We start from the raw sequence: 23,613 nt of genomic DNA, 5'->3' as shown, positions 1-23,613 counted from the left end.
TCTCCCCTCGCACTCATCCAGCCACACAGTGAATATGTCTGAGGCACTGATCCAACTGAAAATGAACTGTTCTGGCTGGGCTGACTTTTCAAGCGGATCAGTCTGATTCACCTATGCAGAGGCACAATTACCAGTGTCAGGAGTAAGCAACTGCCTTGGGATCACTTTCAGCAACAGCCCAAAGTTGCTCTGAATTGATCTGGCTGTGAAAGGCAACACTCTTGCAGGGTGCTGAATCCAAAGTATTGCAATATCATTTTGTGGGTGATTAATTACCACCAAACACTACACTTCCCTGAATCCAACTGAAAACATGATCTTAACCCCTGCATTAAAAAGCCACTGATTAAACCCACCGTTTTCATGATCTATACAGCCTCATCTTCCAAAACAAAACCAGAAGCCCTCCCAACACCCACAGACCCAACACAAATAAGGACCAAATCCAATAAAGGATTTGGGTGCTAAAAGGAAGAGCGGCGACTTAGATACCTGATTGCAGACTGCAAAGTGGAAACCTTCCCTCTGAGCTGCTGTCCCATCCTCTCCGGCCTCACCTGGGTGGCTCACGGAGCCAGCCCTGCACCCTAGCGGGAACCCAGACCTCGGCGCTCACTGCCAAAGCCCCGGGAGCTGCAGGGCAACAGCTTTTCTTCACCCAGCCCGGCCGGACTTGCAAAGCTCGCTTACCCCTATACCCTGGCGCTCTCCGTGGAACATCGGAAGCCCTGCTTCTAGCACCACAAAACACATGCTTAATAGAAACACAAGATCTAATCCAATCCTCCTTTACTTCAGTATCACCTTCTGCTGGAAAAGGAAAAAAAAAAAAAAAAAAACTTTGCTTATTTTATAAATACAGCAAAGTGATAAAGGAAAGAAAACCCAAACAAAATAAATCACGAACGATTCAAAGTTCCTGACTGCAATGTCAGGACGAGCATTAGAAGTATAACACATTCAAATCTGCTACCTTCTGCTTCTTACTACCAGAAATACTGGCTGTCCTCTATGTAACAGACTGCGCTCACTGTGCGGACAGATTTTTAAAGAAGGACTTTTCCTGCTAATGTGAACAAGATCAGAATTATTAAATTCTCCCACATAAAAACATATCCTTATACTAACCTTATACTACATTAAATTATATACTAGCTGACTTTTCCTCACAACATCCCTGCAAGGTAGGTGAAGAATCATTATACCTAGAAATGGTGCACCGAGTTAAGTCATTTGCCTCGAGTCCCACAGGCACATCATAGTCAGGACGTGATAGTCAGGCACATCATAGTCAGCACTGCCTTGATTTCTGCTTATTTTCTGTCTTAAATCACAAACTGCATCTCATGACTGTATGGCTGGGGTTCAGTTCATCACTGATGACAGCTGATCTACATCAGAGGGACATTGTGTGACGCTTTGGAAGACTCTTGGTTACACAGTACAATATGATTTTGGCAAAGTTGTGGAGTGGTATTTCGTACCACATTGTAACATGATATCGTCACATAGAACAGCAGATCCTACCCAACTACACCGTTACCTTAATGAGCCAAATTCTTTGTACAAGCAGCTGTATGAATGCAGTGCCACCACCAACTGGGTTATGGCAGTATAAACAAGTATAGTACCAAGCCGAGCAAATCTAGATGCTAACAAAGTTTTCATACGGCCCATTAGAAATATTAGAAAATAAGACCCCTACTAGAAAAGTTTTGGTGATATTATCCAAACAAATACTATGGTATAGAGTAAGAACTGCTTTGCAGCCTATTAACTATGGTTGTAAATGAAAGAGAATAAAATTGAGGAAAGATGCCAAGTAAAACAAGTCAGAACCGCACTTTCATAAGTTTATGTGAAAAGAGTGTGCTGTACATTATGCTAGACAGATGTACAGATGACACAGCTGATGCAATTTTAATACAATTTACAAAGAGAGATGAAATTAAGAACTGCAACATGATTTAGAGAAAACATTTATCTTGTGTGTATATTCATGGGAAAGTATCATGAGACAAAACTCAGTCCTGCTTTTATTACAACTAGAGTGAAACACTCAGAAGTATTGGCCAGCTGCAGGGATGTAGATGGGAGCAGTTGGCTGGTGGATTCCTAGGTGCTAAATAAAAGAGAGCAACAGGACTGCATGAACAAAGGGGCTGATTCTGGGTCATTTTTCCTTTTTGACAGGGAAGCTTCAACCTGGAAGAGACTGCTACTAGAGCTGCAGTTTACACATTATTGCTTTAAATCAGTTTGTTACCTCTATTTCATTTGCAGCACACCAGAATTGAGCATATGCAAAGACCAGTGCATAGGGCTTATCAGAACAGACAGATCGACTGTCTGCTCTTTTACAGGAAGCAAACCACAGTCAAGGGGGTACGTGGGACATCCAGATGTTTGTGCAATTCCTGGGCTCAAACTTAACTACAAAACAAAATCTGTATTGTCATATGCAGTCACAAAGGTACAAAGGAGGAGGGAAAATTTATGCATATGGGTTCACGTCTCCCCCTACTGAATTAAATAACAAGGTTTCTACAGATACCAATGAAAACAGATTTAGGCTCTCAACATTATAATAAACGATTGCCATAAACATTACATACATTATTGCCTGGTCATTACAAATAGTTGGCACACAAAACTCTGCCTTAAGCCATAATTTCTAAGTTTTGACAAGAAAAACAAAGGTATTTTCTAACTTTAGAGTGAGCATACAGAACTGATATGACTTATGAAGCCAATGTTTTGATATAAATGCATCACTAAATTTGTTCATTGCAGAACATAATGAATTATTAACAATCTTTAATTTCACCTTATAAAACTAAATGAGCAATGATAGCTTTGTATAGAAAAACAAAAATAATGCATCTTAAACATACATCTGCCACATCTGAGAATAAAGGATCACATACTCTGCTCCTATTAGTCCTGCAAATTAAAGGCACCATTCCTACTGATGAGGTTGTGCATTTGGATCTTATGCTTTTGGGTTTACAAAGGTGAATGAGAAACTACCGTGCTAGAAAGAAGCAAACATTAATGTGCTGAGCACACTGCCGCATCACTTACTGCATCACTTACCACTATCACAACAAAGATGGATTAGAAAATATTGTTGCATGTGCTTACGAATTTGTTGTTAAGAAAAATGAAAACATCTACAAAGGACCGTATTTAAAAATGGCTGGCAGGATAAATGTCATTACACCCAATAAAAAAGTTAGACTGCATTGACGAAGACTAGAAATACTGACATTCCTGCAAATACCGTAACCACACACTTATGTCTTTGTACTTTTACCAAATGGGGGGAAAAAACATCCATTTCTGTATACTCCCATTTAACCCTACAGTGCATGCATTACAAACATTAACGCCACCTAGAATGGTAGCATGATTTAGATAGATCTGCCAATTTGCAATAGAAAGAACGTAACTGTTGGCGAGTGCCACGTTGTATCTGTAAATGAACATTTTTACATCAGCTGGGTACCAAGCTACGCTCATTGTGTAATTTAGGACCCTATTCACAGTGAATGCATTACTTTGGAGTGATTTTTCCCCTCAAACAGGAGGGCCTCTTGTAGGCAGGTGCGTGGTGAAAGCAAGCTGTGCCCTTGGGTACAGACCTATGACTGGCTCTTCTCCGTGCAACAGCAATGGCCACGGACGGCACAACGAAAAGACGGCCACTGAGAAACAGCAACTGGACTCAGCGGGGCAGGATCCACGCCAGGCTACTGTTTTTGCCAAAACGAATTATTTTCTGCAAGGACTGCTTAACCTCACACATAGCCCCCTGACACCAAATAGCTCCTAAGCCTGTAGAGCTGATCAGCATCACCTTGGCATTTAAACGAGCCCTCTGCATAGCAAAGGTGAGTATGAACGGAGGCACAAATGCAAGGTGAGAGCTGCTGTAAGAGCGGAGCAGACTGATCAAGACCAAGAGGTGATGCACTGTGTCTTGGCAGCTTCTTCTCACTCCTCACTCACAGTAAACTAGAAAACAGTGAGCAGAGAAGGAATTTCTGAAATGACAAATTAACGATAGAATTATTGATTCGATCATTACTCAGCGAGCATTATTCATATGATCGGGAAGATGGAACACGCTTGATTTTTCCAAGTATTGTTTTCCTTTTCCTTCCTCACTACGATGTTTTTCACCTCTCCTAGCGCTCAACACATAGTACAAAGGATTATCGGCTGTACAAAACATGAACTGCAGAGTACATCTACTGAATCTTAGAGAGTTCAAAAAACAACTCTGTCTTCCTGCGTTCTTTCCCACCAAAGCGTGCTGTTCAACGTGCCAAAGCTGCTATCTTCCTCCTCTTGTTCTTTAGCAAGTTCCACAAAAACCTAAAATCAACAAAAAGGATATAAATATATCATGTTCCTTGTAAAAAATTTCATAGTCACAAGATGCAGAATTCATGGTAAAAACCCTGCTAATATAGAACATATTGCTTCACATCTGAGTATGGATTTCAGTTTTTAGTATTTTGAGGTTTTCTCCTTGCTTCTACCCCCCCATCATTTCTTCAAGAACGCACTGAAAAGGAAGTTGAACCACCCACAAACTGAAGGATATTTATTGTCAGCAATAACTAACGCAGAATAAGAAATAATGAGCCTCAGCTTTACCCTCTTTTCAGAAAGAGATTGCAAAGCTTATCATTTAAGTAAGTGATATTTTCAGTAATTACACGGATTTACCTTGCTACAGTCACTGCCGTTTACTTTTCTTATTTCAAAAGAAAAGGTGAAAACGGGAATAATGAAACCAGTGGAACTGACAGCCCAAATTCCCTTTGGAAAATGGGGCCTCAGTTCCAGAGAAACATAAGAACGGGAGTCAGCACAGTCAACTTCAGCTGTCTGAAAGCTGGGCATCACGTTCAAGCTATCTGTACAGGGTTCATCCCGGAGCTTCCTCTCACTCTTCCCTCCATTGACAACAAAGATTTGCTCAGACTGGATGCTCGACTCCTATGCAGCACAAGCTATGCGAATCCACCAAAGACATTTGTGAACACGTTATCTAAAAAACTCTTCCTTAACACGTTAAACTGGCGTGGTTTACCTTCATGAAATATAATTGGCTTTAACGTACCTGTTCCAGGGTTGCCTGAGAAAAGCTGTACTCCTCAACGTTAAAGGTATGTTTTACTGTTAAGAGAATTCACAAGAGTGAATACGCACTGAGACAACTTGATTTAAAATATTTTAAGCTGGTACAAATGCTTACTTTTGACTTTACAAGAAACAGAGTTGAGGACAGCAACAGTAATAAAAAATAATAATAATTAAATTAATTCGGAACAGAAATGGGAAAGTGACAAGCTATACCATACACAGAACAAAGGCAAATGCTTCAGTTAAAAGAAACAGAATGATTTCTTTCCATAATGTGTGGCAAAATGCTTAATTACCTTCTTCCAGCTTCGAAAAAGAATGTGAAAGTGACTGTACATCTTCTTTAGGAATTTTATATGCCAAAACAGAGGCAAAACTGAAACAAATAAACAGATCAAAATTAACCTCAGGTGAAATCACTGAAAGCAAAAATATTAAAACCCAAGTGAATGTACTTAAATTCATTTTCTAAAGGCCACTCCAGGCATTCTGACCTAGCTGTCATCATATAAGAAAACAGGAACGATCCAAAACTAGGAGATCAACTAGTGTATTACTTTCTACCAAAGCAAGCAGGTCAAGGCGCATCAGCTAAGACTCCGTAGGTGACTCTAGAACTGTTATGTTCTTTAGCGAAGAGTCAGCCATTTATATTCTACCTATAAATTCAACTCATGAAAGAGAATCTGTGCCAGGGGCCCAAAAAACATGTGATGTTTTGCCTTTAAGATGAACTCAACCAAGAGTCACAAGATTTCACCGGTCTTTCTGCTGCATCCAGTGGTCCCTGCAACCTAGACTCCAGAACAGGGAGCTGCTTTACCATATGCATTTGTTTCCCAAAAAATAAAACTCCCCTCCCAAACCTCCACGTTGAGGAGCATGGTGAAAGCAAGCTGGGCCCTTTGAGGAACACGTTGAGGAAATTTCCTTTCTTATGTAATTCCTGCAATTCCCTTTTCTTAAATTCTCATATATGGAAACTCGACGAGACTCTAGTAACCCTACAGTTTATACAGCAGAAATTCCAAGCTATTGAGAGGCTCAGTAAAATGCTCCTAAAAAAACCACACACAAACAACCCTCAAACTTTGAGGTATCCACAGAAAACTTTCAAGTATTTGTTCATAAGGGACAGTGATTTAGTGACTCAAACACTACCCACATTTTCTGGATGACAGAGGGGCCCCTACCAAGAAGGAAGCTGCCAGGCAACAGCTATGCAGAAATCTAGTTTTGCTTCCCCTGTGCCAAACATCTGTGCACATATTGCTCAGAGATGCACAGCCCGGGCCATCAGCACTAGCAGCCTGTTTTACTGACTTGCAAAACACTTCCTCTTTTTTAGCAACACGCACATTTTTTTGGTTAATTTTAACGCAACTCTTATGCCGTACTGATAAGTCACTGACAAATTGGAAGCTTGTATGAATACGAATGCTTTCTGTATATTTATTAAACTTTACCTTTCTTGTCGATTTGCATTTGGGAAGATGTTCAAAATCTGTCTCTGAAGATACTCCAGCTGTTGTACATCCACTGTGTCTTTTAATTTCATTTCCAAAAAATATCCTCTGCCAAATTTACTTTTCAGGTGTTGAACAGTACCTATACATCTACCAATTGGTAGAGAAAGAAACGGGTGTTGTACATGTTACTCCTCACTCAAAAAGCAGACTAACATTCAACAGAACCTTGTACAAGTTCAATTATGCTGCTCTGAGCCTAAGATGAAGGCAATTATCTACCTGCTTTTCCAAAGAAACGCAATCAAGTCAGTAGAGGTCTTATTTTCTTTCGCACAAAGCATGCACATACGGGTGGACTGCTAATACCTGAGCTGCCCAGACACCAGAATGGCCACTCGGTCGCACACAGCATCAGCCTCCTCCATATAGTGAGTGGTCAGAATAGCTGCTCTCTCTTTATTTTTAAATGCTGCTCGAATTGCCCGCCTAAGAAAGAAACAAACGCTCAGACCCAAGAACACAACTGAAGCAACCGCGAAACACCTCTGAAGTCGCACTTAAAACGTGGCGAGGTACTATCAGGGGAATCATAAGGAGAAAGCTGCAGTCCTCCCTCACTGTAAAAAGATACACAAATTCACTCTTAGTTTCCTTCTGGTTTCTGAAGTTTTTCAACTGCTCTAGTTAAAGATACTGAAATATCAGTATTTGTATACAGAGATCTGGACAGGCAAAATTTCCCAATACGAAGAGCATTCCTACTACGTACAAAATTTCTTCTCCCTCATCAAATGTGCAGCGTGGAGACGCACTTCCATTGGCCCGGAGTTTGATTTGCAGAGTAAAGGCAGTCACCTTGTTAGACTGATATCTCTTTTTAAGGGACTTGCTGAAGCCACCTAGACACCTGACATGTTACAGTAAATCCTGGTTTAGTCTGTGCCTGTGAGGGCCGAACAAATCCTCTCACTTCAAGGAGCAGTATTACTCTCAAAACCGTAATTAATACCTGATTTTCCTCACAGAGACGACTCAAAACTCATTCTTGTTTATATTATTTTATTTAGAAGTTCTCCGGACTTTTAAGCTTTTAATCTTCAAACTATTCTGAGAAAGGACACAGATGAAGTGCACCTCGCATGAAGGCACAATGTTGATTCCCTCTACTTGGCTTTTCTCAGTGTTGACAAGAACGATGCACAAATAAACAGGAAAAACCCAAATATCTTCATATAAAAGCCTGCTGTTAAGAGTGGCACCAGGTAACACTCACCACATGCGCTGTTTGGCTTTTGGATCCATTCCAGTAGACGGCTCATCTAACAGCGTAATCTGAGGGTTACCCAGCATACTCAATGCAAAACACAACTGAGAGGAAAGGAAAGGTAAAGGATTATTATGCTATAGCCTTCTGAAAACACTGAACACAACAGCTTTAAAAGCTTTTCCATACCTTGCGTTTCAATCCTACTCCTAGTTTCTTTGTTGTTTTCTGCAGGTGGTCTTTTAAATCCAGGGCACTTGCAACGCTGCGGAAGGAGGAGGACCACACGTAAATGGCCCACATATGCCAAGAGCGCAACCTCACTGAAGACACTTTAGCATTCCTTGCATCATATAACAGGTAAACATTCTCATTTAAAGAATTAAATTACAAATATTTTTATAACGTTATTGCTTTTCTCCAGCATGCATCTTCCAGCATTTGCAAGTGAAGAGAACAGACTTTCTGATATGACTTTTCCTACAAATTGACAATAATTTTAACCACCTTGTGAGAAACGGGCATAAATCCATCCAACGTGTGAGACAAAACAACCTGCCCAGTGTCCCAGAGGAGTCTGTGGTGACAACCCAAAGAACGGCTCCAACCACTGGACTACCCGTCCTTGCAGCCTGTACAAAGATCATCATTAGAACTTCATTCCTTGTTCAAAATGGGTGGCTGAATACCCTTAAGTACTATATGTCCCAGGTGAAATAACCAAATATACAAACATCAATGGAATTTTGTGTGGCTTAATCTTTATCAACTAAACTGTAAGCTAACACTTGCTGAATTTGCTAAAAGGACCCTACTACAATGAAAAAACTTTGCATTAGAAAAAGAAAAATAAGGAATCATAAGTTTATTAAAAGAAAGGAAAATAAAGCCAAAGCCTCAAATACTTTCATAATAAACCACTTACCGTTTTAAGACTTCCTTTATATCCGTCTGACTCATTCCTTTGATAGAGCCATAAATTTCAAAATGTTCCTCCAATGTAATATCTGGCCAAAGGGGATTTGTTTGAGGGCAGTACCCCACAAATTTAACTGAATCATCTTCACCATTCAGTCCAAACGAATAATTTCCCATCAGAACCTGCAGGAAAAACGTATAGGCTTTACCCAAGAATATCTTCACAGAAACCTCACAACTGTTTTCGTAAAGTTTTAGCAAAAAAGGAATTGGAAATACTTGTACTAATAAAAAATAAATAAAAAAACTAGCCTAGATTCATTTTCTATTTAGTTTGCAGCATGTAACATACCTGCCCACCAGTCGGCTCAATGTCTCCAACGAGCATATTAATTAGCGTGCTTTTCCCAGCTCCATTTGGTCCTAACAATCCCAGTATTTCTCCTGAAAAAGGAACGACATACCACATGTTGCCTGTGAGGTCCAATAAATGGAACTGTGAATTGAAAAACAAAGACTGCTTTTTGTAAATGTGACAGCTCAACAGCAAGCAATAACTCCAACCTTTTTTTACACAGAGAGAGACGTGTTTTGTTGCCACTTTCTTTATTCTTCTCCCAAGAAGAAATTCCCTTCTTTCATCGTATTCTTTATGCAAGCCGCTGACCAGAATTGCTGGCATCTAATAGAAAATAAGAGATAACGCCGAGCTCAGTAACTAACCAAGTGGGGTTGGCCACGGGCTCTTGGTCAGCAGACAGTAGAACGTGGCTTCCCTTGCCACGGAGGGTTGAAGTCAGGATCCCCCAGTGCCCTTTTGGGCGTCTGAGGTGACTGCAGGACGGGAAGGCTCCTGGAAATACTGGATTTTATTTTTGGGTAACAGTGGTGTCACCTTTCACACTGCGCACCGCAATGCAAACCAGAGGCTCGGCATTACCTCTTCGCTGTTCTGGCTGCTTAGCAGTTCTTTGACTCGCAGTCTCTCTGCTTTCACGTCTTCGTCTTCGCTCTCATCATGTGGGACATCTGGGAATTTCCAGGTTTTGGCTTTCGTAATATATTTCCTAAGAGGAAGAAGATAAAAATCAAGCCTCTACTTCAGCATTCAGATCAAACAAAGCTCTCAGAGAAACCAGGGGAGATTTGCCCTCTTAACTGATGGGAAAAGCAATTTATGTTTGTCAAATCTAGAAGCAACATGTTTATGTAGCACATCTGAGAAGCCCCAAAAGGCAAAGGAAGAGAAAGAACGATTGCATTTATGTCATTTTTATGCTGAGCTCTTTGTTAAGAGTATCAAGTTTCTAGTCAGGCGATGAGAAAGGAAGTTCATAATCCTCTGCAACGCAAACAGCAAATCTGCTTTGTTAGCAGCGAGCGAACGGCATCCCGGCGGGACGCTACCGACCTTCCCTTCTGCGGCACGCGTTACGGGAGTTTGCACCCGTTGTTTCTGGTTATGCACTACTAGAAGAGGCAAATCTGAGGGAAAAATCTCAAGTTGACTCTATTTATGCACAGAAGATGTCCTTAAGAAATTCCCCATTTCGCACTGAGAGAATTTGAAGTAAAAACCATGCTTGTGCTCTCTTGACTTGACTACGTTTCAGGCAGCTGAAGTTCGGAGAGCAAATTATTTAGGCACTTAGGATGGGCTATAACCATCTCTGCGGATATGGCAAGGGAAAACAAGATTCTACAATAACTAGTCATGCTTCCCTTCTGCAAAACTTCAAAACAGTTTTCTAAAGGCAGGTCAAAAGTCTGACACTGTAAGCGCATATTTCAGAACAAAACAGAATCTTATTTTAGCAGAAAACATTTCTCTCAATGATGCATTAATCCAGCAGGAAGTGTTAACGGAAAATGGAAGCTGTAGGGATCAAACCAGTGCTGCTTTGTCAAAATATTTTATATCTAGATAACCCTGTGGTAACAGAGGGATGTTTTCGTTTTGTTTTCTGTAATATCCTCCAAAGCTATGCATTACATATTCTAGTTCAACTGGCACTGCTATTGTTAAAAACAGTTTCTCCAGACTATCACTTTTTAAAATTTTATTCAATGTAGAGACAAACCTGAAGAATGGATCTTCTCTAATTGTTTTACCTCCATTCTTCACCTCAAAACATCGCAATAGGAGGAGCCACACTACACACTGCAAATAGGGCTAAAATAGACAAAAGCAATTATAGTTAATCAAAGCACTGCTAGCGGACCACACTGACCCTCTCTTTTGTCCTGCCCAATTCATTCCCATTTCTTTCACCCTCCTCTTTTCCCTCTATTTGGGAAAATTACCGTTGCCAACTTTAACTTGCCTTCCCCCAAAGCCCACTAGGGCTGGTAGATGCTGCTTAGCAAAACGCCACTGAGGACGTACAACCAGAGCAAGCATGTCTATCTAGATTTAATGGCAATCATTTGCTCTTTGGGAAAGAGAAAGGACTGTCCCCTTCTCTGGGCTTCTTGCTTCATCAGTACAAACTCCCATAAAAATGAAGATTAACAGCAGCACCATTAATAACACTATCGAAGCAGGTGTTGAGCTGGAGAGGCCAGTAGCTTTTGCTGATACTGTTCATGCTGTACTAGGTTGCAAAGCAGCAGGCTGCAGTGATGCCAAGTATTAAATCAAGTCCTTATTAATAGAGACATCTTAAAAAAGGGGCCTCCAAGCAGCGGTTAACATTTCCCTATGGCAAATAGTCATGCTTACAGCTATAACTGCTATCAACAGTCTGTCCCACGGGTTGTAGAATCCTTCATTCTTTTGCTGGTCTTTCCACGAGACCTGACAATGCAAAAAAAAAAAAAAAAAAAAAAAAAAAAATTCAAGGAAACTAACATCCACCAGAGGCTGCCTATTCTGCATCTTACTTATATCTCAAATTAGCCATTTAAGCCCTTTGAGCTCTCCAGAGATCTTGATATACATAGGTTCTACAAGTTTGAAATTAGTACAACTGTGTAGAAGTCCCTGGAAGTGCTCCCAGTTTAGAGCCACAGACTCCAAATTAACCCATCCGCCCATCACTGCGTTTGCCGGAGATGGTCTCTCAGCAGTCAGTGCATCAAACTAGCTCAGTTCCACAGGCTGGGAAATAAATAATTTTCTATTACATATTTCAGGGAAGATTTTTTTCTTTTATCATTTTAAAACTGCAACACTAACAGGAAAGAAGTTGACTTGGCACCAGCAGTTGCTATTCTTAACGCATTCAACGGCTGCTGATGACATTAGACAGCTGTCCTAGTCACGTGTCATTAGAGTCAAAGACAACCACCCGATTCCAGCCATTAACACATGTTCCAGAGAGGATTTTCTGCATTCTCTCACCTTTATAAAACAAATCAGACAGCCAATAAGGGGATATATAGGAATGAAGACAGAGAAGACATAATGCAGGATGCTGGTTACAAGGTAATAGCCCATGAAGAAGGCCACTTCAGTGACAACAGTACAGACCAAGGCTGTCTGCAACAAAGAAAAGGAAAAAAAAATATCCATTTTCACTCAGTTCAGACTCTTACGGTATAAGTTAACTAATTAGAAGCACATTTTTGAAGCTTTTCTCACCTTGGGATATGGCAGTAATAAAGAGACATAGGCAAAGGTTTCAAATAAGGACACATATTTAAGCACAGTAACTGGAAAGTCTGTTGTGGCTTTGCAGTTAACCTATCTTCATAGTTAAATAAAATCAGAATAAAATTACTCACCACTGAAAATATAAAGGACCAAAATTCTTTTGTATTTTGCACTTTTTTAAATGTAAAGGAGACCACATAAGTGAACAGCACTACTGACAGGACATAGCCAATCAGACAAAATATCTGCAAAGATTAGAAGAAGAAGAAAAAAAGGTTTCTCAGCAAATATACAAGAAATTCAACTGCAGGTCCTTACTGTTTAAGTATCAACTGGGATTATTTTAATGTGCTACTCTAATTCTGGATACATCTGGAAGCTTTGAATTTCCTTTAAACTATTTCCTATTTTTTAAAATACAGGCTCTCATAAATGCTGGCCTTGAGATTTTGGTAAATGTTAGGAAATCCATCTTCAATGTAATCATTTTTGCAGAAATTGAAACAAGGGTAGACACACTGGTAGAAAAATAGCCCTGCAGTTCTATGACCGAATACCAAACACGATTAATGCAAACGAACAGATTCTGGGCAAGAAGCTAGGAAAATCTGATTCTTTCCAGTTACAGCTGAGATCTCAGACAAGCCCTCCCTGAACATAAAAGATATGGAGTCTTGTACCCTCCAATTTAATCACATGCCGCAATTCATTGTCTAGTCGGTCTGTGTTTAAAGACATTGTAACTTTCTCATGAAGCAGCATGCCACTGAAAAGTAGAATGATTATCAAGTGGTAGAAAAACAAGTAGTGCAAGTAGTGCAGATCTAGCAAACAAGGCACAGAAGGACAGGCATCTTCAATTTTATTCCAGTTCTGAAGGAGACTCCAAAGCATTCATATTTTTCCATGAGAAGAAACAATATTTTGCCTTTGGGGCAATCTGATTGGTATCTCTGAGCCAAAAGCCCTGGACACATGTCCTCTGTGCTTTCCAGCTCCTGGTTTCCCATCAGTCTGCTAAGCAGTCTGCCAAGAAGCTGTCATGAAATCAAGCAAGGAGTCCAGTGCAACCCTGAGTGTCTTCTCTTACAGCTGTGTCAAAACCAGATCATCTTCGCCAACATCCAGTTTTATCAGGCATTTTCTGTGAACATGGGTTGGAAAAATTCTGCCAAGTCATCAGTTCTAATAAGAGTAAACAGTTATGAAAAAAAACATTAACAAGGTCCTTACACACCCTGACATGCTACGATCCCCACTACACTTACCACAGCAAGGAACTTGCCAACGTAGAAATAAACACCATAGTGAAATGCAAACAGGCTGCCTATCATCAGGACAAGAATGGAGAAGAACAGTGGGAGGTCAACGACTGCTTGCCCTGTCCAGTAAGCAGATGGATAAAGACCCGCTATCTTAAGTTGCGTGTACGCTTTAATCTGCAAAAGGAAAAGAAAATGCTAAGAACGTCCACCACGTTAATTCTCACTGGTAAGTGAGCTGGACCTCGTTTTTCACTCTAATACAATGCTTTTAGATTGAAGTGAGGTCAGAGTAATTTACCTAGTTATTCCTCATCCAAAGCTTTTAGCTGCAAAAGAAACATAATGTATTTCCACAGGAAGCAAAAGGGCTTTCCTCATATCTATTCTCCCCGATGTAACACGTACCATGCTCCTGCCTGCACAGCTGTGCCCGCCTTGTTCCTCTCAAGGCAAAAGACATGATTTAAGATGCCTCTTAAACGTCTTCAAAAAATCGAAACTTGGGCACTCTATGAATCAACGCTGCACTGCAGTGACTACTGGCAGGTAGTTGCTGCATGATCATGTCGTCTCAGAAATTCTCTTATGTGACTAGATACACACTTTTCAAATGTGTCTCAAACTGCATATTTTAATTGAAAGTTTACCTTATGGTTTTCTGCATTCTCCATGGCAAAATACGGTGGCATTCCAGTAACAATGATTCCTAGCAAAACAGCTTGAAAATAGAGCTCTAGCTTGAAAACTGTGTCAGGAGCATCCTGAAAAATAGAACAGGTTTCTTTGATATGAGGAACAACACCACACACACACACACACACACACACCAAAAATAAGAAAAAAAAAGAAAAAGGATACTTTGTTATATTTTCCCCGACATAAGAATTTTTAAAAGCATGTATATTTTTATCAGACATAAGTTTTCATTCCTTACAGAAGGTGTTTCTAGCAACGTTGTTTTTAATATAGATTACCAAAAAAAAAAAAAAAAAGAGAGAAAGAAAAAGAAAATGCAACAAATCATTTAACCGTTGCATATTCCACTCAGGTGCTAATGCAAAAGCCTATACGGTGAAATCTAGAATGTGTGTGACAAGAAATGCATTAGTAACTGGAACATGACTCTAAGTTTCAAAACATACACTTTGCATATCTTAAGCTCATCTGAGCAGTAGCGAGGAGGAAAAACAACTTATGGAAGTTTCTGGAGTACGGATAACTTACAGTGTCTAATACACTACTAGAGTCTTTATTCAATGCAGTATCTTCTGCAGTATCTAATACACAACTAGAGTATTTATCTAATGCAGTATCTTCTTCACTCTCGTGCTTGCCCCTAGCCTTTCTAGAGTTCCCCTGCTGAAGGTTACTCCCTGCGGTACACAGAAGGAGGCAGATCTCCAGTGACCTCACGTTCAGCCTCTCAAAATTGCAGCTAATCATGTAACAGATATTTTCATAGGAAACAAAATCCCAAGGTGTCATCCTCTTTCAGAGCTCCTCTTCCTCCATGGCTACATCAATGATAAGCTGTGGAGTGAAATCCCAGCTCCTTTCCAGTCCTCTTATATTCTGCCAACGTCAGCATTGCCTCATCAAGAGCTTCCTTTTCAGGCTTGTTACCAGGGTCCAATCCTTCCCGAGAGAGAGCAGCATGGAGAAAGCGCCTTCGTGCCACAGTCAAGCCCCAACCACTAGCTCACCAGTTTCTCCCCCGTTTACTGTGCTTTCCCGACAGCGCCTCTTGGCCACGGGGAAGCTCTGTGCAGCTCTTTAACAACGACTCGCTGCCCACCGCGTGCTTAAGTGCAATTCAGCCATGAGCTCTTTGAACAGTCTCTGCTGCAGCCTTGGTGCTGCTTACCTGAATGAAGGGGTTGCTCCAGATTTGAATACTCTCAGTCACGTTTAAATTGCGAAGTAGAAGATTGCTAACAATATTGATCAAAACCGGCAGGGAATGCACCATGGTACTGTTGAATACGACTGCGAAAAGGTAGTACTAGGAAAAAAAAAAGCATTTGCTATATTAATTCTTCTGCATGAAAGGTAATACCCTGAACAGGACTCTACTATGGCCAAAATTAAACCTGAATACTGACAAAAATCTTTGCATAATAAAGCATGCTTTGCAGGGAGCTCTGTACTGCTCAGGCTGGTTAATAATACATAACCTAATTCAGTAAAATAGCCCTGCTCATACAGAATATATCAATTGGAATAAATCCCCAAAATATTTTATGAACTGTGGCACTATGACAAATGATGGTCCAGCCAACTACAGCTCTGAGAAACATGAATGCAGAGCCTTGTGCATCTTAAGTTCTCACCAATGCATTTAAAAAGCGGGCAAAAAATTACGCTAGTGAAGGACTGCATTGTCATACCGATATTAACAAGGGAGCTGGCATACTGCAAAGAGTTTCCTTTACTAGGGATTAAACACAATCCAAATATCCAAATCCTTTTGACACTCCACCAATGACCACACCGAAGTGAATTCTTACAACCCAACTCATTTTTCTTTACACGAGCACTACGGAATTATACTTCTGTCAAATTGTACAATTCAAACTGTATAAGGAGAAGGAAAAATAAACTACATAGACCAGGTCTCTTGTGAAGCAAAATATTTCTCTTGGCCTTTCGTGTCTTTGTGGGGAAAAAAGGGGAGTGGAAGTTTTGGTTAAACTATCGTAATTATCATTCTGCGGAACATTTATCTTGATAATATTCCATCTGTTAATACACAAATCTCTCAGGCCTCTGGTATTAGCCGTATTTCCTTCATTATATGATTCAATACTTGAGACATTTTAAAATTTGACCTTATTATTAAAAATAACCCACAATTTCAATACCTGGAGTTGTCCCCAACTATTCATACAAATAGCAAAGATGAAATCTAATTCTGTCACCTCAACTGAACGATCAGCGTCAACTTCATCAAGCTTATCCTGAATGTGTTTGTCAGGAAACGGTACAACAAAATCGTCACCAACCATTGGCCTGGTCTGTGGGATATGGCAGTGCGGGTCCATCTCACTTACCTTTCCTGACTCAAAAACATTTAAAGCTGCACTGTGTGGTGCAGCTGAAACGTAGTCACTGTCATTAACTATCTCCGACAGTATGTTCAGGCTGCCAAGAGAGCTGACAATGTCATCGATATCCGATTCTAGCATAAGACAAAGAAAATGACATTACTATTCATCACCAGCATGCAATATTTCGCACAAAATTATTAATCAATTTTCTAGTCAACAGCAGTGACGTTTTCTCACTGATTTAACCCTACGACGAAAGACCACTCTTTCCTTACGCATGCCTACTACGAATGTCCTCGGCTATTTTGAGCAACACAAATGTTTTGATTTCAGCTTCCCACTCAACAGCCTCACCAGAACTAAAGACAAATTTTTAGCTGCGTTATCCAATTAAGTTGTACAGATCAAACGCAACAGTCAGGAAGCGGAGATGCCCAGAAGCATTGTCAAAATACTCAAAGTTTCAGTGGTACAGAGAATTAACTAATAAAGCAGGAAATCATTGTCATCCTGCTACGGTATTTGGGGGACTAAAATCGTAATGAGTACAAATTCTGGATTGATCAAGTATAGGTTTCTTTCTACTGCACATATTGCAGCTACATAACTTCAAACATTTTGAATTGAAACAAAATGGGATTTTCCAAAGCGTTTTGCACTCAGACTTCAATGCTGACATATCTGAATGTCTCTGCTGTAGTATCTGCCCAATTCATTTACAATAGCCATTGTTCTTTCTCCAGAAACAGAGAACACGGGAACTCACGCAAGAAGGAAAATCTCGAAATTGAACCCTGGAATAGGGAAGATGTCTATTCTCCACCAAGTTTAAAACTCTTCACGATAAACCATTTGGAATAATTTCAAGGAACATTTATTTGTTCGTAACAGAAACACCGAGTTGTACATGCTATCCTTCTCCACAGTCTGCAAGCTTTCTTTCCTCACAGTGATGAAATACTACATTTTAAGAGATGAACGTAACGAGGAGCTATCCCCATGGCGCTGGGGTTTGCTGTCCTACCTGTGGAGTTCTGCAGCAGGAGACGAGTTCTGTACTTGTGATATTCCTCTCCGGGCTGCAGCAAGTACAAATCTGGGGAAAGTTTGATAGGAGCTACAGAATTTTTGAAGTAGTGGTGTATAAGAAACAAAAAAATCTGAACTAAAAGGAAAATCAGAAAAAGCAATAACCTGAAAGAAATAAAAGTTTCATTTTTATTAAAATTCAGGGAAAGCAGACCCAGTTCATGTGCACGTCAGTTGAAACAACATGTCCTTCACCCCAAAAAGCAGTATTCAAGTATTCAACAGTAACGGATAGTCTCACGTTTGTTATTGTTTAAATGTAACTACTAAAATATATTAAATCACATCCTCCAGTTCCTCTGCTGTCATTCAAACAGGTTTTGAGAATTTTGTATGCAAAGAACAAAGCCCTAATACTTACATAACTCGCACAGATTTATTTTCCCGTCTCAGACTAAGGAAGTGAACTTTTGCAATAGTAGAAACCTGCTTCTTCCAAAGAGCAGTATTGCTCATCGTAGGGGATTTTGTCTCAGAGAACACCAGGAGGCTCTGCTCCATATCATCAATTGATTTTGTATCCATTTCTTCCTGTACTTGCTGGGAATTAAACACACTATAATCTGAAAAAGAAAAGAGGAAACTTATAAAAACTTGACTACTCTGACAGCACTATTGGCCACGCAGTTCGGAATCACAGGGCTGGAAAAAGTTCAGTGGCCATCAATTTTTCCTCTGACTTTTAAATCGGAATTGAAAGTAAATTCAAAGATCGGGGAGAAAGACAAGCTACCTCAGCCCTAAGTGCAGGTTACAAACATTAATGTCAAAGTAGATAGCTGGAAACAATTATATTTTGTGCTTCTACAAATGCACAAAAGTGCTTCATTTTCCTTACGGAAGTTTTTAAAAAACTGGCCATAAACGGTGGCATTGTAAAGGAAAGAAATTAGATGCAAGTATACTAGATGAAAAATTAACCACTGCAGAGAAGGCCAGTAAAAGGATTTTCCACTCCTGATCCCCAGGGAATATCTTCTCACCCAGATCACCCTTTGCTTTTGAATATTTCAGAAGTCTGGAATAACATGTGATCTCATGTGTCCTGTACTGCCTGACGGACTGCTTACAAGTGGATTTTTTATTCTACCTCTTTAGTGAGACTATTTCAAGCAGTGCCACGGACTAGACAATCGTTCACTAATTATTAAGTCTAAACTGAATACAAGGGAAAACAGAAAAGGAAAATATTAGAGGTCTGTCTCACCTGCCTGATCAATCTCTGCTTCAACTTCCAGCTTCAGATAAACATCCTCCAATGTTGTCATGGAAACACCGTAAGTAATAACACCCAAATGTGAGTGAGTGTCAAGATCAGAAAATAAGCCTAGAGGAAGAAATGAAATATACTGGTGGCTCTGAAATAGGATTATATCATCTTCCTGAGACACTTTCATTGAAGTTGGACTCGCCGCATCCCTAAAGCCTTCAGCACGACACTAAAAAAGCAAGTACTACGTAAATATAATTACTTGATTACGAAGACAGAGCTCATGGCTTGAGAACCAAGGTCGTGATAAGCTCCTTTAAGCACAAAACTTTTTGAAACGTTTGGTCAGGTAAGGAAAACGCTGCACTGTTTTCCCGAAGCTGTGGTGTTTACAAAAACCGGATCACCAGCTTAAAGTCTACCTGCACTTAGAGCTGCCTAACAGCTGGCTCCAAACACATCCCTCATGGAAACATCAGCATGGGGACTGGAGAAGAACTCAGGCTACATAGATCTGCGTACCCAAGCACAAAGCGATTTTACACATAAAACCACTCAATAATTTCATGTTAAAAATTACCCACAACTGTAAAGCTATCTTAACTAGACAGGATATTCTGGATGATGTGCATAATTTGATGACCAAAATTACGTTCACAGTGAGAACGTTTATTAGCACCTGGAGACAAAAAACGTTTTCACGCTCTTGCCAATCCTATAAAGTGAAACACTTGACAGAACCAGGAGCTTCTGAGTCAAAGTTAAACTGAAAAGAAATGCAAACGCGTAGTAGTGGGAAGGACAGCTAGGACACCCAATGAAGCTTACCAGAGCTCTAATGTTTTCCACCTCAATGGCTGAGTTATAGTCCTAACCTCTACTCCTCTTTAAAATAGTTTGGGGGACTTGATTCTATCTTGCAGAAAGACGCCTGTTTTTCAAAAGTACACTCAGTGACTGCTAAAGATAAAGCTAACAAATCATTAGCTAGTTAAATGCAATGAGGAAAAGGTACTTATGAAATATTAGCCACATTCACATCTGTATTGGTTCCGTCTCCTAGCTTTTCGCATTGTGAAAAGGACATACTGTTTCTTCCATCTTCTCCCGGGACATGAACAAGGAGCCCTGTGTATGACTGATCAGATAATTGCTGCCATCTAGTGAAATCAACACATTTGTTCCACTCTCCTTCTTTCACCGGAGAATTTTAATGTAATGACACGATGTTCTTTCTGCCTCACAACAAGAGGGATTATTGTAGGACTTGCGCCTCTCTGGCTTCCTGCTGGAGGCCAGCCTCGTTCATTAAAATGTTCTGCAATAATAAGAGGATGCTTCTACAGGACAAGTACGTTCTTGGCCAAAAGGTCTCTACATTTCTGCTAAAAGGCATTTCCCTAATATTTGCTATTGGGTTCCCACATCACTCTTAATGTGCCACAACCCCTTTGGAGGAGAAGACGAGGTCCTCACTCGCCTGAGAAAAATGAGTCAGTGAGAATTAAAGCGAAGGCCTCACTGACAGATATTCAGCAAAACAACAAGCACATACAGAAATGCATACAGACAGAAATGACAATTTTAACACCTCTTAAAGTAACACAAGCTGCAACCATGCTTGATAGATTTCTCTTCTACGTTCTTTCAACCCTGCAACCCTGAAAAAGCACCAATACCTGCAAACTTGTCCATGTCTTTGAGCGGCAGGGTGTACACAAGCTGCTGATCATTCTCTTGTATCAGGCTGGCTGCAGGTATATGCTGCCTTATCAATGACGTTGTCGCTTCAGTGTTGCAATACGCATCTACGTGCATACTAATAAAATGCACAGAAAAAAAATGGGTTTTTAAAAACTTGCATTTCTCCTTATCTCTATACCAGAGACAGTAACCAGCAGAGCACCAAACACTTAGTATGAGGAAGATAAAAGGATCTTTTTTTGCGGTAGGGTGGACTGGGGTGCTATCTTATTGATTTCAACAGGGAAAAAAAAAAAAAAAAAAGGAAGGATGAACGACACCAGGTAGCACATATCACATGAAAAGAGTACCTCAAACGGTAGCCAATTCCCCATTTGCTTTTGAGAAAGAGAGAAGATCCAAGGCATTTTAACATCCCTTGAGAAATCACAGCTTTTCGATCTAGAAACAAAATCAAAGGGCCCTTTGAATCACAGTACTGTCAATTTGCTCCAAAAAACCCCTCCTATGTATTTCAAACAATCCTGTACTCCAAGGGTTGAAGGAGAATCACCTTATGCACTGTAAAGCAACTGTCGTTTACAGACAGCCTCTGCCCTTCAGGGCTGTATCACCCAGCATCACAGCAGAACTCACCAGCAAGAATATCTGCCTCATCCATGAAATGAGTACTGAAAACTGTCACGCGATTCGCTTTTCTGTTTTTCAGGAGATTCCAGACGACATGTCGCGAACACGGATCCATACCTGCAGTTGGTTCATCCAGCAGGAGAACCTAGTTGCAAAACGAGAAATGCTTTCAAATCCATATTCACATCTCAGGAAATCCTACTTAAATAACAGATATAGGACTGTTTTGTTTGAAGGCTGCTATTTAGTTGTTTAAAACATCTGGGAAAAATTCTTAGGTATGCAAAGCAGCTATCTTCACCATTTTTTGAACATGTACATCACCTGTTGTGACAAACGGAAAAATCATAGTAAGTTAGTGTGCTAACCTGTTTTATTCCTTTTCTAATACAATTACATTTAGCTATCTATTGACTCCTTCTACTAAGGGATTGTTAAATACGTGCACACGCTTCTAAAAATCACAGTGAACTGTCACATTTATTTTTACACACATCTGTAAAAGCAGTCTCAATTCTTGTAAGTCGCAAATACACAAGCCTGTAACACAGGAGAGCAGTACAGCTCCATTCCTCGCTCCACGTACTTGCTTACACGCCTTCGCAAGGAAAGTCCACTGCCAGTGGGTTTCTCTGTTGGAAGCTAAGTGTTACCTGCCAGACACAATTTAAAACTTTGCATGCTACTTACCATACGCAGTGATTGAATCCATAGCTACTGCCATCACCTAAACTATTAACATCCTGAATGTTTAAGCCATTTTATCTGTCTAAACCACAGAGGAGAAGAGGGAATAAAATCAACAGCTGCTCACAATAGCAACTTCTGCATCCTGTATGTTACACACACACACAGACAAACACACACACACACACACATATATAAGCTCAGTTTTGACAAAAAACAACATTTAGGTGTATTTAGAGATAGAAAGTCAGGAATTCAACTGTCATACTTACCTTTGGATTCCCAAGGATAGCAATTCCTACTGACAGCTTCCTTTTCTGCCCTCCACTTAATTTTTTAGCTTGATTGTCTCTGATAGGCTGCATATCCAAATCTAACAACACTTTCTGCACCTTTGAAAAATAAGGGGCAGAGCTATTGTTAACAAAAGCAAGGCACTACCATTTTTTACCGGATTACAGTTCTCAGCATCCAGATCAACTGTTTCTAATTCACAGAGTATTTGGAATTTGAACTGTGCACCCTGCTAACAAACCTGTAAGTCGAAATCAAGGACCTAAGCTCCAGTAGAACTGTAAAAGTTAAACGTCTATGTTTGTACACAAATGCTAGGATTTAAGTGTTTCACCAGCATTTTAATCTCCTAGGAAGGATTCACTACTTGTCTTTGTAAAACAAAAAATCTGTCTACATGCTGTCTCCTTACCAGTTGCACTGTAAGCTAATATTCCTTCGAACACTTGTCCTAAGGAAGTATCTTTGCGGTGTAGGGCTGTGCTGCCCTGCTAGATTAAAAATGAACACGTAATGACGGTATTTGTGTCTCGCTGACTTACCTCCTGTATCAAATCATTTTGAGGTATTCCTTTAATTGCAGCAAAGATGGATAGATTCTCTTCCACAGTTAAGATATCAAAGTGTATATCCAACTGAGGGCACACACCCGCTATTCTTCGTACTTCAAGCATTTCATCAATTTCAGAGACTTTGTGTCCGTAGACAGAGACGAACCCTAAAAACGCCAAAAGCAACCAACTGGTATTTTTCTTTTTTTTTAACACCAAGACAGAAAGTAGGCTAACATGGTCAGTTAAAAATGGACATTAATCTAAAGTGAACACTTTTAGACAGAAGCCAAAGAAAAAGTTAGCGGGACTTGGAATGACCCCAAAGGCTAATGGCTTCCATTTTCAAAAGAAAGGTTGATGCAATCAAAATTTCCTAACATCAGAAAACCTCACCATCTGTTGGTGGACAAAGCCCACAAAGGATGTTCATCAGCGTTGTTTTTCCTGTCCCGCTGTGGCCAAGCAGAGCTGTAATCTGGCCTTCATAGATGTCAAAGGATAAATCTAGCTCAGCAAAGGCAGAAGTAGTGGAAAGAGAAGACATTAGTGACGTTTTTGCGTTACCCTGCAACAGGCTTGTATCACAGAAGTAAATTCAAATACTGACATATTGGGTATGCATTTACACTCTGCTCGAAGGAACGCCTTACCTCCACACTGGCACGGCACGGAAAACACTGCAAGAGCGGCAGCAAACAGACCTGGGGACAGTCGCTGCCGGCACTGACTA

General features: G+C 40.3%; 1 protein-coding gene across 5 annotated transcripts in view; it reads right to left on the bottom strand.

The window, feature by feature from the left end:
- Positions 1-1,839: 1,839 nt before the first annotated feature.
- ABCA5 (ATP binding cassette subfamily A member 5) overlaps positions 1,840-23,613 on the bottom strand; it is a 36,235-nt gene continuing 14,461 nt past the window's right edge. For all 5 annotated transcript variants that reach the window (XM_068913344.1, XM_068913343.1, XM_068913348.1 and 2 more), the window contains 28 exons: positions 23,277-23,387; positions 22,872-23,047; positions 22,308-22,427; positions 21,355-21,493; positions 21,069-21,159; positions 20,694-20,833; positions 19,012-19,131; positions 18,166-18,367; positions 17,740-17,909; positions 16,719-16,846; positions 15,533-15,670; positions 14,316-14,429; positions 13,672-13,842; positions 12,535-12,648; positions 12,152-12,289; positions 11,531-11,605; positions 10,890-10,981; positions 9,749-9,875; positions 9,373-9,490; positions 9,161-9,252; positions 8,816-8,991; positions 8,080-8,155; positions 7,900-7,994; positions 6,993-7,112; positions 6,624-6,773; positions 5,454-5,533; positions 5,135-5,190; positions 1,840-4,380 (listed from right to left, as the gene is read on the bottom strand). In XM_068913344.1, coding sequence (XP_068769445.1) covers positions 4,273-4,380; positions 5,135-5,190; positions 5,454-5,533; positions 6,624-6,773; positions 6,993-7,112; positions 7,900-7,994; positions 8,080-8,155; positions 8,816-8,991; positions 9,161-9,252; positions 9,373-9,490; positions 9,749-9,875; positions 10,890-10,981; positions 11,531-11,605; positions 12,152-12,289; positions 12,535-12,648; positions 13,672-13,842; positions 14,316-14,429; positions 15,533-15,670; positions 16,719-16,846; positions 17,740-17,909; positions 18,166-18,367; positions 19,012-19,131; positions 20,694-20,833; positions 21,069-21,159; positions 21,355-21,493; positions 22,308-22,427; positions 22,872-23,047; positions 23,277-23,387 — 3,437 coding nt within the window. In that variant the 3' untranslated portion in view covers positions 1,840-4,272. The remainder of the gene's footprint in view (positions 4,381-5,134; positions 5,191-5,453; positions 5,534-6,623; positions 6,774-6,992; positions 7,113-7,899; positions 7,995-8,079; positions 8,156-8,815; positions 8,992-9,160; positions 9,253-9,372; positions 9,491-9,748; positions 9,876-10,889; positions 10,982-11,530; positions 11,606-12,151; positions 12,290-12,534; positions 12,649-13,671; positions 13,843-14,315; positions 14,430-15,532; positions 15,671-16,718; positions 16,847-17,739; positions 17,910-18,165; positions 18,368-19,011; positions 19,132-20,693; positions 20,834-21,068; positions 21,160-21,354; positions 21,494-22,307; positions 22,428-22,871; positions 23,048-23,276; positions 23,388-23,613) is intronic.

Source organism: Struthio camelus, chromosome 19 (genome assembly GCF_040807025.1).
Source record: "Struthio camelus isolate bStrCam1 chromosome 19, bStrCam1.hap1, whole genome shotgun sequence".
In the NCBI taxonomy this organism is placed as follows: domain Eukaryota; kingdom Metazoa; phylum Chordata; class Aves; order Struthioniformes; family Struthionidae; genus Struthio; species Struthio camelus.
Note: the sequence above shows the minus strand (reverse complement) of the source record. Positions and strands in the feature narration are given on the sequence as shown.